Below are 15,316 nucleotides of genomic sequence, written 5' to 3' on the forward strand. Positions count from 1 at the left end.
TTATTAAATGAATCAGTTCTTTTAATATTCTGCTAAAAAAATAAATATTTCTAGTATATGAATATTACTGGGATTTTACTAAAAAAAAAAACAAAAAATAATTTTAATGTTTGCCAACTTGTCTGGTTATAATCCTACATTATTGTTTATTAAACCATATTTAATGGCTTATTGTTTTAATTTTTATCACACATTTGAAAAAAAAGAATTACATACAATATAACAAATCCCACAAAAGCATAAAATTAATAAAAATATACTTATAAACATACTTTCAGATTATTTACATACATACAATATTACAAATAAAAAATCCTTCTTATAAATTCCTTCAAATTCTTCAAATTTTGTATTAAAATTCGAAAAAAAATATTTAACTTCAATATTTAAATTTGCTTAGTTGTGGCTGTGGTTGTAGAAATATTTTTCAATGCACATCTATTGAAACGTTCAATTTCCAAACAAACCAATAAACCACATGATGACATTAATTACTTCCTTCAGTGACCACTCATTCAATAGTTTGCTCAACACATTGAACTGTGTGTCATGTATTAGACTGTCCATCTTTCCCTGTCATTGTTGTGCTACCGACCCCTTAAATTTTATTGTTTAATGTTTAAAACAAACATCAATGTTTTCTTCAACTTCACTCTCATACTCGTGGTGATTGAATTAAACATGCATGGGTGGGAATTGTACAATGTACTTGGATATCGTATGTATGCAACAAATTTTATTCTGATGTTGCGATTGGCAACCTATGGAACGCGCTTAATATTCGATTTTCTTTAATGAGTCCAATAATTAAGTAGAACAGAAAGTTACATATTAAATGCAATGCTGTTACCGAATAAATATCTAGTTATCTTATATCTCAGAAAAAAATTAATTTCTTATCCTAGTAATCAATGTCCCTAAAGTTATCTCAAAGTATTTGTATATTATATAAATATGATGGGTAGTTATCAACGAAGGTGGACCAATAGATTATATATGTTTATTCACCAAATAAAAGATTACACAGTGGTTCTTTAGAGGAAACATGATTATCTGGATTACATCAAAAATATCCTTTTTAGCTGAAATTTACTTAGCCTCTATAACTAAACCAGCAGTTATCGTTTAACCGATATATTATCTGATGGTTGACATAATTTTTGTATGAAAACTGTCAACATAAGTTCTGGAGTTAGCGATTAGTATAAATGATGACAAATTTGGATTTCCTTTTAGTAATTATAGTAAATCCAGCATATACATATGTTGGAGTTTGTTACACTACAAATTAACTAAAAATACTTTCATTTTCCAATAATGGTTTGGGCCGTGAGAAGTATTCCAAAATTATAGAATAAGGGCCTTATGCAAAAACGATCTGCAATGCAGTTACCGTAGAAATATCTTTTGATAGTTGATATGGTTTATTACACACTTTTTCCATATAAAAAGAGGTTTTAATAACCATTGTTAACTTATTAATCGTCTTAAGGAGGTAAATATTAACCTCCTTATGTAAAAACCTATGTGTGTAGTAAACCATCGTTTAATCGTTTTTTGCATAAGGCCCTTAGAATTTAACTTATTTGTGTTGTTTTTGTATTTTTTTTTTATATATGAACGTATAGAAAATGTAACATCATCCGCCCATATAATTCAGTACGAAGAATAAATAGTTGGACACTCCTTCATTTGATGGACATTATGTGGAAAATTAATATCATGTAATTAACAGCAGATTTAATGTTGTACGTGATTTAACCGATACCAACCGAGTTCAATACACAAAAAGCCATACATACACCTTTATACATACATATGCACATACACAGATACATATGCACCTTAATACAATTGTGTAAAAATTTGATTTTGTCCAGAACTCAAATAACAACAAGGACATGAAATTGTCTGTCAGAAGGAATTTATTTTAGAAATTTTGTATTTGTCAAACGTGCACAAATGAACGTATGCATGAGAGTATGTAAGTATGTGTTTCCATTATCATGAATAGAGGAATTGAACTTTGAAAGTATGCTTCTCTTATTATACTTTTATCAATACCAGTGCATATTATCAATACTTTTACACATTCAGACGATTCTATGAAAGTTATCTATTGTATCGGATAATGTATGTTACATTAAGATATAGACAATAAGTTGGATTTTTGAGAATTAAAATAAATTAACTGTTTGAGATCTCATTTATAAAATTAACTCAAAAATGTTTCAATAGTAAACTACCATTCAAAATTTTTAAAATTTTTAAAAAATTTGAACTTAAACTTTTCATTTTGGGAAATTAAATACGATAATTTGTATACTTTTGAATGAATATGAAACTTTTTTACATATTAATAACTAAACTGAAGTGAATGATTCACGATATGAACAACGCCCATTATTTTGAATTGATTTTGTTGCAAGACCGCAGGCGACACGGGCGCATTGACTTAGAGAACTTTTATTCAACCATTCATGGAGAAAAGCACTAACAAACACATCGCCACAACCGGTAGTATCCGTGACGTTTTCAGCTGGCGTTATATGAAACGAATAAAATGTCAAATTACCGGGCCCAGATTTCTCATCTACATAATTTGTAATCAATTCAACATATTCAGCACCATTTGTTATGACAAGGATCTTAGGAACTTTTGATTCTTTTGCCAATGCGATAGCCAACTCTTTTATACAACTAGCACCCCAACATTCACGAAAAGCATCGAATTCAACTCTATTACCAAATATGAAAAGTGAGTTGTTGGCCAAGAAGAGCATGTGGGGAAAATTGATTCTCACAATATAATCCGCACTTAAATTCAGAGCCAAATAATGACGACCTTTAATATAGTGACGCACTATGAATGTGGTGACCGCTTCACATTTTGGCACAAAAAAGCCTTCAATATAGAAAATCTGTTTGCGATTTAATGGTCTAAGAAATGAACCGTTTTCCTCTCTTTCGACTTGTTGCAAATAAGCTCCTGTAAATTTAACTGAAGCTCCATTATTTGTATATTTAGCATTTGAGTCTTTATGCACCAATGATATGCGACGTCCTGTGGCGGTATCGGGTACAGTTTGTAGTTTAAATTGGCTATATTTTAGGGAATTAAAAAATACATAGTATTATTAGAAGACATATGGAAGAAATTATTAGAAACTTACAATCTATCCATATTAGAGTTTTTCAACAGTTCATACATTATTTCAGATTGAGCATCATCTCCACAAGCCCCAAAAAATAAGGCATTCGTTCCCAAGGACTTTAAAATGCAAACAGTATTTATAGCAGATCCACCTAGTTTAGGCTCATGTTGTTCTCTGAAATCAAATATTGAAGTATGTGACAACTGTTTCAAATATAAATATCTTATTTTAAAACCTATTAAATAATTTAAAAAAATAATCAGTAAGTCAGTAAGAAATTACCTCAAGGACAAAACGAATTTACTACACTAGTTTCCAAAGTGAATAGATTGAGATTTTTATTAGGGTTGATATTTATTGTCTCCGTTGTCTTAATGTGTCCAACTTAATATAAGAATATAGACACTCATCAATCCCAACAATTGGATCTCTAAAGAACCACGAACTTTTATCATAGAATATAATGTGTTTTTCGACAAATCTTTCGTGTCTTAATCGACAAAACTATAAGGGCTGGTTTTTGAGTTGGCAATCAAATGCCAATTAATAATCAAATTAGTTAATCAAAAAATAAATTTAATTAAAACAAGTAAGAATGTATAGTCGGGCGTACCCGACCATATGATACCCTACACCAGTCAGTATGTTAAAAATGGGGATTATTTAATAAATATATTTATTTATAAAGCATTTGATTTGTTTTTTTAACTTTATTTCGGAATATTTTTACTTTTTTTGAAAAAAAGAGTTTTTTTATGCGAAAAATTAAAGGGGAGTAGGGGAAAATATGGCCCTATCCTTATAAATGTTGGTAAGGGAAGTTTAGTATACTTCAAAGTTATTTACATAAAAATTAAAAAAAAATAAAAAAGAAATAAAAATTTTGACCTTTAAGTCATTTTCTGAAGGGGAGTTTGTATGGGTGTAGGGTCAAATGAGGCCCGATCATTACAAAAATTGGTAGTGTCATTTATAGTTCTATAAAACGAAGTTTTGTCGACATTTGTTGACATAATAGATCATTTATATTAATTATAAGCCCAAAGGCCCTATTTAGGGGGTATGGTTGTATGGGGATAGTCGAAATAATGGACCGATTTTAACCATTGGGCCAAAAAAAGCGTGTATGTCAAATTTCACCCAATTACATTGAAAATTTCTGCCTGTACCTTGCGCACATGGTTTACATGGACAGTCAGCCAGACGGACAGACGGACAGACGGACGGACGGACGGACATAGCTTAATCGACTCAGAGTTTTAAGGTGGCTATAGGACAAACCCAATATACCCTCCCCACTAAAGTGGTGTTGGGTAAAATAATCCCCTGTGCTGTTTCTGATATACAAGATTAAATATTGCAGTATTGCCATAGAAACAACAGAAAACATATTTTTTCTTATAAAAACAATGCATGTTTTATGATAAAGAAGAAATGTGTGTAGTATATTTAATTGTTATTGGCAAAGCTTCAATTACTTCAAATGTAATTGTAATTGAAAATGCAATCATTACCCCCCATTTTTGTTATTGATACGCGGATCCAGAGGCAGGAAAGAAATACAAAAAAGTTTTAATAAGCCAACAGCTCTCTACTAAACTTTATGATGATAGGTTCATATCATCCCCCCTATTAGGAACATTTCTATATAATTCCCAGCAAAAACAGAATTTCAAAAGATGCGAAAAGGAAGTAGAATTTATTCCATGGAAATAATGATGATAACACAGACTTCTTATAGGAGGGATGTTCTTTTTATTTGTTTCAATTTCACTACTTCTGAAGTCATTCTCTAAATGTAATTCGAAATCGGTCCATAAATACCGGAGATATGAGCAAAAATCCGAGACAACCTCTGAAAATTTCATCAAAAATTTAGATTTTTTTTCATGGTCAGACAGAATTTGCAAAAAACAAAATACATAATCATACGGTAAATTTTGTTATTGTACTCTAGTTTATAAAAACGGTGGCGTGTCATAATGTCCAATGTCATAATGTCCATGGACGTTATGACGCACTAAATTGAGTCATAATGTCCATGGACGTTATGACAATTTCAAAAGTTTTACAATGTCCATGAGCAATGGAACATAAAGTCCATGGATTTCAAAGAGTCCATTTATCAAAAAAGGCTTAATTTAGCGAAGCCGGTGTTCGAAATACCCCAGAGTTTGAAACCCCTGCGCCCGGCCGAAGGTCGGCTATACAGTACACTTTTTAATAGGAGTCCAAAATGTAACAATTACCAAATTTAGGAGCAATTCTTTTCGGGATAAGAGCGTCCCTATCATAAATTTCCAGACCAAAATGTAACAATTACCAAATTTAGGAGCAATTCTTTTCGGGATAAGAGCGTCCCTATCTTAAATTTTAAACAAATTGTCCAATACATTTCTGATTTCAAAGTGTCACAATGTCCATGGACATTATGACATTTTAAAAAAGTGACATAATGTCCATGGACGTTATGTCATTTTTTGGTGTGTCATAATGTCCATGGACATTATGACATAAAAACAAGGCAGAGCGAGAGCAGCATAGTAAGAAAGCGAAAGCAGCACTAGTGTGTTGTTATTGGCTAGAAACATGAAGTTAATTATCTGGAGCCTGGCATAAGTAAGAAACCATAAAAGGGAACTTTTTGGTACTTTTTCGTTTTTTAAAAGGTACTTTTCGAATTTTTTATAATATTGAACCTAGAAATATGAAATTAAGTATGTAGAGTCTGAATTAGGCGAAAACTCATAAATGGGAACTTTTGGTACTTTTTTCGTTTTTCAAAGGGTACTTTTTGACTATTCCATAATATTGAACGTAGGAACATAAATTTAAGTATGTAGATTCGGAATTAGATGAGAACCCATAAAAGGAAAATTTTTGGTACTTTTTTGTTTTTCGAAAGGTACTTTTTGAATTTTCTATAATAATGAAATAAGAAACATAACATTAAGAATACAGAGCCCGGATTAGACAAAAACACATCAAAGGGTGTTTTTTCGTCTGCAAAAGGTACTTTTCGTTTTTCAAAGAGTACTTTTGTTTTTGAATTGGGTACGTATATAGTCTGAATTAGGTGAGAATCCGTAAAAGGGAACTTTTGGGTACTTTTTTTAGCTTTCATAATATTTTTTCATTTCACTAGAATTAATAATAATAACAGCAATAAATAACCACTGAAGTAATTTCATTACAGATATAAATAAAGTGAAACTTTTTATAGAAAAGTTTGTTTCATAATTTCACTTTGTTAAACATTCATTGCAACTATTTATTAATTCCATTTTAAAATGCACCAAACTGGAAATTAAAAATTTATTTTTAACTTACTTATTTACAATGACTTCAGCAGTAACTTCAGCTAATGTTTGATCATCGATTTCACATTCAGTATTCATCGATAATTTATAACGATCCAATAGTTTAGTATCCTCCAAATAGGCTGTGTAACTCAGTAAAACGTTGCCAAAAGCGATTACTTTACTGTAAATATTTTTCGATACAAATTTAAATAAATTTATTTTATATAAAATATATATTTACAAGACACATACATGTCGGTGCATTTTTTTAAAGGAATGCAAGACCATAAACTGCTGTTTGATTGCTCCATTTTTTTATTAATCTTTATTTTTTTTTTATTATGAATTTTATTTCTTTTTTAATTATTTAATTTAATTAAAATATACACATATCTTCATCTCAACTTCCTATAATAAACTAAATTGTAAATACTGAATCAATCTATAACAAATATGTTTTGTACCGCAATCGGTGTAAAATATTTTGAATTAAATCATATTAAACATTTTTATAGGTTATTTTTAATATTTTCCTAAAAAAGTTTAATGTGGTTTCATTTAACCACAGTATGTTTTATTTAACTACACTCACCCTGTTGTTGAATGAGTTTGTATTTTCTGTAAGTGTATTCAATTAGTAAAGCTTTTGAGTGCTTTGAAAGCTCATTGAATAGCAGTGCTTTTGAAACCGTAACAACCGTTAAGTTTGAATACGCACTACACGATTATCTCGTATCACGGCCAACTTATAGTACATTATTCTTTAAAATTAAAATGTTAATTCCTACAAACTCACAATGGATATTTATAAGCAAATTAATGATTTCCTTATAATTTTCTGAAGGCATGGAGGCAAGGGTCAAATAAAGCCCGATGATTACGAAAATAGATTTGAGATACAAATACATGATGTATACACCATGTATTTTAACACCGTTATTAATAATATTATTATACCCTACACCACTTTAGTGGGGAGTAATGTTTCTAACGCACAATAATATTGGTCCTACATAGTTTGTCATGTAACTTTTTGCTGGGACATTTTATTTTTGTAACAGGTGTAAGGCATTATATGGTCTCCCCCATCGGAATATAATTTCTTACTTGTTTTTTATATATTAATACTTATTATTAATGTCATATTATAAAACTACCCAGCAAAACAAGTATGGAAAAAGATGTAGTATTTTCATCACAACTAGTAACCCGAAGTGCTTCTAAATCGGGTGAAAAACCTATGAATTTTACATTAGCATGTCATTGGAGGGATGTTGTTGATTTTTGGCAACTCTGAACTACATCTAATCTTATTTTTAAAAGCAGTAAAAATCCGATATTTAGATGTCAAAAATTAAAGTGTTTTATTTTTGACATCTAAATATCGGATCTTAATAACACGCTTATGTAAACTTCACTAGTTTTATACCAAACCTTGATGTACTTCAAATATGTTATTTGTAATGACTTTTCCATTTTTTACTTACTTTTAACTTTGTTTTCATTTACAAGGAAATATTTGGTTTATAAAAGTGAATAATACATAAACTCATTTTTAGATTATGATGTAGTTTGTATAGGGGCTCCACCATTTCCAATAGACTTCATCTTTAGATCAATTTCATCAAATTATCTGAAATTGTCCATAAAAACCTTGGACATGGCCGATTATATGAGGGAAGGGTAAATATGGGCTTATCCTCATAAATTTTGCTAGAATGATTAACGTTTGCATTAAAGTAATTTATGCAGAATTTAATCATATAAGGACCGCTTATTATGGAAATGAATATTATAAATAATTGATTTGTTGTACCGATTTTCATACCTATACTTTTTGTATTTGAACACCCAAATTATTAGTCCAAAAGCATTGCGGTTGTATATGGGCTAGGTGAAATAATAATATATACTATACACAGACAGAACGGCGGACTTAGTTTAGCAGGTTGTCCATGTGTGATACCTATAAAGAGAGAAGAAACGTATTAGTACATTTCCACCTAATTACTCTGAATTCCTGTTAGATTGTCAGCATGATAGATCCGTGCAGGATTATTTGTTGAATCGATGTCGTGTTGATCTTCTTACATTAGCTGACACACTTACAGCTAAAGTAGCTACAGTTGTATTCTGAAAAAATGTTGAAGTGATAATCTGTTGTAGGATATGGGAGACTAAGGTTTTTTTCTCTCATCTCTTCTATCTTTAGGGCATGGAATGAAATTATTTTTTATCCTTTCAACTATTTATTTTACAATAGTTAAACATTGCACATTGGGATCTCCTTTAAGTATACTTAGCATAAATTAAATATTTAGAAATTATTTTTTTTTTTTTTTGATAAAAATTTAATATGTCTTGAAAGATAAGACTTTTTTCTATATAACGCAATTATTAGTTTTCTAATTTTTATTGTATAGGCCTTTAGAAGATGTAGAAAAGTTTACGTTTTTGTGTTTTTTTCCTATTTTTTTAATATTTAATACCATAACTTGTTTTGTACGAATCTACCATTTAATACAAATTTCATATCAAATTGTTATGTATGAAAAGATGTTATTTTAAATCATCTTTACAGACAAATATTTAATTATCAACGACTTTATAAAATTCTATTTTGGATATTTTGACTGATGGCCTCCAAGCGATCAGATCCGAAATATACTCTAAAATCTTCTCAATAACACCAAAATTAAAACTTTTGCTTCTACGGCATTTAGGCTCACTTTTCTAACATTACATGATATGAAAATATTTACATTTTATTTAAAATCTATTTATTGAATGCGAAATAAATCGATTTAAATAATAAGTAAAATAGTAGAAACTAGTAAAATAATGACTGGACATGCTATTGCTTGATGCCTTATTGGACTTATATTCTTGTAAATAAGTTTTGCAAAAATATTTGACGGAATCTGTTTGTACGGGAAAAATGCTTGATGAGAAGAGAGAGTGTTAACAGGTTTTTAAAGTCTAGTAAACTGATATATAAACTACTTTTTATCATGTTAGCGATTTTTAGTAACAGAATATAGGAAATAAACAAGTAAGAAGTTATAGTAGGGCGAGGCCGACCATATAATACCGACCTACACCTGTATACGAATAAAATGTGATTTAGTTTTCATAATAAAGCATTTAGACATAATAATAAACATAATTATGAACTTAAAAGCCCTATTTGGGCCCAGGTGAAATAATGGGCCGATGTTAACTATTTTCAAAAGGCTTCGTCTACAGTACCAAAAGAGATCATTGCGACCTGTAGTTTGATTACAATGTTTACTAACCCTATTCGGGGGTACAGTTGTATGGGGGCCATATTATGGGGGTGTAATAATGGACCAATCTTAACCATTGTCAATAGGCTTCGTCCCTGGGGCAATAGAATATCATGTACCAAATTTCATTGAATTATCTTCAGCATTGCGACCAGTAGTTTGATTACAAGGTTTACATGGACGGACATAGGTAAATCGACTAAACAAATGATTCTGAGCGGATTGGTATACTTAAAGGTGGGTATAAGACCAATATTATTGTGCGTTGCAAACATCAGCTCAAACCCAATATACCCCCTCCACTAAAGAGGTGTAGGGTAAAAAAAGCTTTTCGTATAATTCCCTATCCATAATCGTATATATCTGTAAACAGAACTATTCTTTCGTTAAAGTAATTAGGATATATATAAATGTAATAAAAACATTTCGTAAATAAAATTTTTAAAAATTTAGTTTTGAAAATTTTACAAAGAATTGCATGAAGTGCAACTTTTTCTTTTTTACTTCGTACCTAGAGAACTTCCTCTATCCATCGATACCTATAATTTTTACAGCTTAGTTAATACCAAGTTTTTTTCAGTGAGACCCCACTGTGCATTGTTTAAAGCCCTATTAACTGTGCAAAGTAAAAGAGTAATTTTAACGATGAATAACCTCGTTTATTTGATTTTCGGATGTACGTTGACTAACTGTTTATATATAAAAGATACAAAGAGCTAATTACAGATCGGCGTTAAGTACTTTTATATTTTTTAAACATTTTAAAAAGTGACTAAGAAAATAAACAAACAATTTCTGTTAAAATACAAAGCCAGCTTTTATTCATTTTAAATGGAATTTCTAAGCCAAAATTATAAAAAAAGAATGGGAGTTAATGGAACTAAGACCGTAATAACGAATGTATGAGTAATTGGATGAATAAATATGTATGAATTGTATCACAATTAACAACTACGACTGATACGATACAAAGCAAATAAACAGTTTAAAAAAAAAATATTAAAAAAATAAATTGAAAATATTTGAATTGTAAGCTATTTTCATATGCACTAGAGTATTGGATTTCATATAAGAAAGAAAAAGAAATGTTTAATAATGGTCAAAAGAAAAAGTTTAAAAATGCAAATAAATAATAAATTAAAGTCAATATCAATAAGTGAGATTTTCATTAAGCGTCTTCTGTGTGTGTAAAATTTTATGGTAAATTACAACCAACTTGTGTGGCAACTTTGGCCGATATATCACAAGCAAAACGTATGCATTCACTTAAAATACGTTTCTCCAGCCAGGCATGCAGGAAAGCTGCAGCAAAAGCATCACCACAGCCAGTTGTATCAACAATATTTTCAATTCTAGGTGTATTGAACATTTGAAATGTTAATTTTCCCGGTGGCGATAATTCATCCTCATAGTTTGTAATAAGTTCGACACCATCGGCACCTTTGGTCATAACGAAAATTTTAGGACCAGTGGAATAGTCTAGTATACCCCTTATAAGTTCCTCGATATTTATGGCACCCCAACATTCACGCAGAGTCTCAAACTCATCTTTATTACCAAACACAAACATGGCATTATTGATCAGATATATCATATGATCATAGTTCATTTTTACTATATAATCAGCACTTAGATTAACGGCCAAACGTCGTCGTCCCTTAATAAAATTTGTAACAATATAAGTAGAGACTTCTTCGCGTTGTGGTACAAAGAAACCTTCTACGTAGAAAATTTGTTTACGACCGGAATTTCTTAAAAAGAAAGCATTCTCCTCTTGTTGAACCTTTGCCAAATAGTCTGTGGAAAATTTCGATGATGCACCGATATTCGCATATAAAGCCAGAGAATCTTTGTGTACCAAACAAATACAACGTCCCGTTGGTGTATCAGCAATGGTTTGTAATCTGAAATTGCTATAATAAACATTTTATTCTAAATTAAATCAACATCATAAAAATTTGCATAACAGTAAATAAAACAGAATATCTAACTGTAAGAGTTTACTAAAGGGTGAACAAAAATTTACGCAGAATATGCCGCTACATACACAAGTTATTTTCTAAAATACTACTAGATTTATTTCCATCTAATTTATCACTTAATTATAAACTTGCGTTAATTAGGAAACACCATTTATAGAAACAATTGTTAAGATAATTACAAGTAGTTAAGTAAGAAATTTTAACTGCACTGTACCCGGTGTTGTGGGTGCATGTTTATCAATTCAAGTTACTGTACAAAAAATGTTTTAAATAAAATTACTACACAATTAAACAACACCATTTCCAAATTATTAAAATATGTCAGAGAAAAAATCAATAAACCCTTTCCCATATTGATGTAGGGTATAGTAATCTATCTCCTGGTTAGTTGCTTAATTTGAGATGGAAAGCACTTTATTGGAATTTATAGACTTTTTAAATCGTATTTTAAAATTTAAACCAATTCTCCTATTGTTTTTTTATTCAGTAGAAAGTGTTTGACAATAAAGCGAAGATAATTTTGTTTTATAGTCTTTAACAATATAATTTAAAAATCTAATTGCAACTGTGTAATTATTTGCATTTTTTGTTTATTACACTCATAATTGTAAAAAAATATATTTAAGATGATATAAAGTCGACAAATCCCACTGCAAAATTTATAATAAAAAACATTTTTTAGGTTGCGTGACGGAAAACCCTCAATGTCAGCCCACGGTGCTTAACAATTTAAGTTTTCCATTCTATGCAACTCAGTTTAAGTACATATATATACATTTCTATGTATTTGGACTAGAGATTTTAAAAAGTTTATTTTTATAGTTTATTTTGTAAGCTAAACATTTTTGAAGAATTAAAAATTTAAAAATATCAATCATGATTATTTGTCTCCCACAAACTTATACTGGACTGTATACTTAAAACCTAAATATAAAATTCGTCTCTCCCTTTAGCTTTATATTTTATGTTATAGAAATACATTTGGGAAAATTCCGGGCGATAGTACCACTTTAACTGGTGGCACCACTGTTCTGAAGGAAAAAACAATTTCTACAAAAATGTTAAATTCTATATTCTTTTTTGTTCGAAATTGCCACTTTTGGAACTGGCGTTATGGAATCGAAACTCATTCTTTGGAACGGTTCTGGAACTAGTTCCTTAATCAATGATTTTTGTTCGAATTTTTCAAACTCGAATCTAGTTCTAGGAAACGCTAAATTAATTTAAAAACAGTTATTTTTCAGCGGATTAGCACCAATTTTGGGAAACATAAGAAATATACATATGAATTCGTTTTCTAATATACATTATTTTTAATGATTCCAAGAAGATATTTCGGTACAAGTGCGCATTCTAGTTTGGTATCAATGTATACTTAGTGCCAACGTTTTGTTCCGAAGAACGGGTTCTAGAAGTAAGGCGACAACATTAGTTCCAAGGTTGTAATTTAATAATCTGAAGTCTTTCTATTTGCACAATATATGAGCAAAACTTTCGATGTCATTTTGCGAGAAAATTGTTAAAAATAGTCGAATTGGTTTCAAAAGTTTTTACTAGCATTCTTTTCAAATCCGTATAATCTATATTAAAATTTTAAATTAAAAGTGCAATGGACAAATAATGCACTACTTTTAGATCGGAAACAACTAAATACCTGAAATCGTAGGAATAACAAAAAGCTAGGTATTTGTAACATTTGTTATTTGATTTCAATAGTTCTCTTATGGCGAATGGAATTAATGGTAAGTTTTAACTTCTTAATTAAGACGCCATGACAAAGACCTGTACCAACTCTCATTTAGCAAAATAAAGTTTTCCAGTTTGCCTTTTCCTTCGACTAATTTTCCTTAATTTTGACATGTCGATTATTCATATATTAATCTAAAACTAGAAAGTATAACTAAAACTTACTTTGTTTCCATGCCCGACTTCGTTAAAAGATCAGCAACGACACCCGCTTGTTTATCATCTCCCACAGCGCCAAAAAATAAAGCTTCTGTACCCAAGTTCTTTAAAATTCGTACAGTATTTAGAGCAGAACCACCCAAATGAGGATCTTCTTCTCTAGAAATTAAAAATAAATAACGGAAAATTAAATTTAAAAAATATTAAAACTAACTGCAAATTAAAATCTTACTTATTGACAATAGCCTCGGCCGTTACTTTACTTATTGTCTCTACATCCATCTCTGCTCTCGTATTCAAAGACAACTTGTAACGATCCAGCAGTTCTGTGTCATTGATGTGAGCAGTATGATCGAGTAAAACATTACCAAATGCCACCACTTTACGTGGTCTAAAAATGAAACAGAAAATTGAGACAAAATAATAAAAAAAAAAAACAACAACAATGACAGATTGTTAAGAAAAAGTTAAAAAAACATTTGATTTATTACATCACTTTTTTGTTTTAATGATTTTTATTATTTTCAGAAATCTTTGTACCTATTTAAATTAAAACTTACAGATTATTAGTTGAGGTATTGCCATTGTTGTTGTTATTGCTGCTGCTGCTGTTGATGGCAATGTCTTCCGGATTTGTACCAAAGAGACGGGCATACAATTGTTGCAAATAGTCCATGTTTGAGAAAGACTTGCGGAAATTCACTAAAAATAAACTACGATTCATTATTTAGTTGTTAATTCAATGATTATTGTAATTTTTCTGAAGACGTTTTGTTTAAAAAATTGTTTATATTTTTTATTTATTTTTTTAATTCTTTTTGTTAATATTCACCGTTGTTTTGATTTTTCCCTTTGTTGTTGTTTAATCAATAAAAATGTGATTTTTTTTGTTTGGTATCGTGTTTGAGTGAGAAACAACAAATAAAGTAAAGAAAACTTTATAAATTTTTGTTTTATTTCACATTAATGCTCTTTCATTACACTTCGACGACGACATTCGACTTTGAAGACATTTTTTCAACTGACGGTCGGTGGCAGCAAACAGCAGCACTTCACTTTGAAGTTCTCTAGCGGTACAAAATTAGATCGAAAATCTATCTGCCTGTCTGTCTCTAGTATTCGACGTCGTCGTGTGTTGATGTTTAAAAGTCGTTTGTGAAGTTACATTTTGTTGGTTTTTTGTGAGTTTCTAATATTTTCTTTGTTTTTATTTTTAATTTCACGGTGAGTGGGACAAAGTATTAAAACAACCTTAGTAAAAAATACTTCTATTTTGGGGAGAATCTTTCAAGTTCGTTAATAAAAAAACTGTATTTGGTAAAAGTTTCAAAGTGTTGAGATAAAAAAGAATGCCAAGACACATTTAGAAAAACATTCCTAAGTGGGATTTGCAAAATACCTCTGAATGTTTTGTGCATTAGTGGAATATAAACATGTTAAATAATTAAGAGTGCTATAATACGTTTGTTACATTATTTCAACCAATCAAGTTATAGGGTTCTATAGTTGAAACGAAAAGTCGACTTTTCGACTTTTTTCATTTAGTTAAAAGTCGACTTTTTGCATTTTATGAAAAGTCGATTTTTCGACTTTCAGACTTTTCGATTTTTTTCGACTTTTATTAACAAAGTCGACTTTTTTCACAGACGATAGTCGAGTTATCGACCTTTTTGGAACAAAATAGT

General features: G+C 29.9%; 2 protein-coding genes across 4 annotated transcripts; both read right to left on the reverse strand.

Moving 5' to 3' along the window:
• Nucleotides 1-324: 324 nt before the first annotated feature.
• LOC111686653 (adenosine kinase-like) lies at nucleotides 325-6,849 on the reverse strand. Its single transcript, XM_023449029.2, has 4 exons — nucleotides 6,710-6,849; nucleotides 6,486-6,638; nucleotides 3,174-3,329; nucleotides 325-3,102 (listed from the first exon to the last, which is right to left on the reverse strand). The coding sequence occupies exons 1-4, from the start codon at nucleotides 6,766-6,768 to the stop codon at nucleotides 2,364-2,366; spliced, it is 1,107 nt and encodes a 368-aa protein (XP_023304797.2). The 5' UTR covers nucleotides 6,769-6,849; the 3' UTR covers nucleotides 325-2,363.
• Nucleotides 6,850-10,536: 3,687 nt separating this feature from the next.
• Nucleotides 10,537-14,909, reverse strand: LOC111686583 (adenosine kinase). 3 transcript variants are annotated; one of them, XM_023448956.2, is made up of 5 exons: nucleotides 14,464-14,909; nucleotides 14,192-14,333; nucleotides 13,864-14,022; nucleotides 13,638-13,790; nucleotides 10,537-11,657 (listed from the first exon to the last, which is right to left on the reverse strand). In XM_023448956.2, the coding sequence occupies exons 2-5, from the start codon at nucleotides 14,305-14,307 to the stop codon at nucleotides 10,940-10,942; spliced, it is 1,146 nt and encodes a 381-aa protein (XP_023304724.2). In that variant the 5' UTR covers nucleotides 14,308-14,333; nucleotides 14,464-14,909; the 3' UTR covers nucleotides 10,537-10,939. The 3 variants fall into 3 exon arrangements, with proteins under 3 accessions (XP_023304724.2, XP_046811162.1, XP_046811161.1); XM_046955206.1 differs by having other exon boundaries at nucleotides 14,192-14,344; XM_046955205.1 differs by lacking the exon at nucleotides 14,464-14,909 and having other exon boundaries at nucleotides 14,192-14,411.
• Nucleotides 14,910-15,316: the final 407 nt, after the last annotated feature.

This window comes from Lucilia cuprina, chromosome 6 (genome assembly GCF_022045245.1).
Source record: "Lucilia cuprina isolate Lc7/37 chromosome 6, ASM2204524v1, whole genome shotgun sequence".
Taxonomy (NCBI): Eukaryota; Metazoa; Arthropoda; class Insecta; order Diptera; family Calliphoridae; genus Lucilia; species Lucilia cuprina.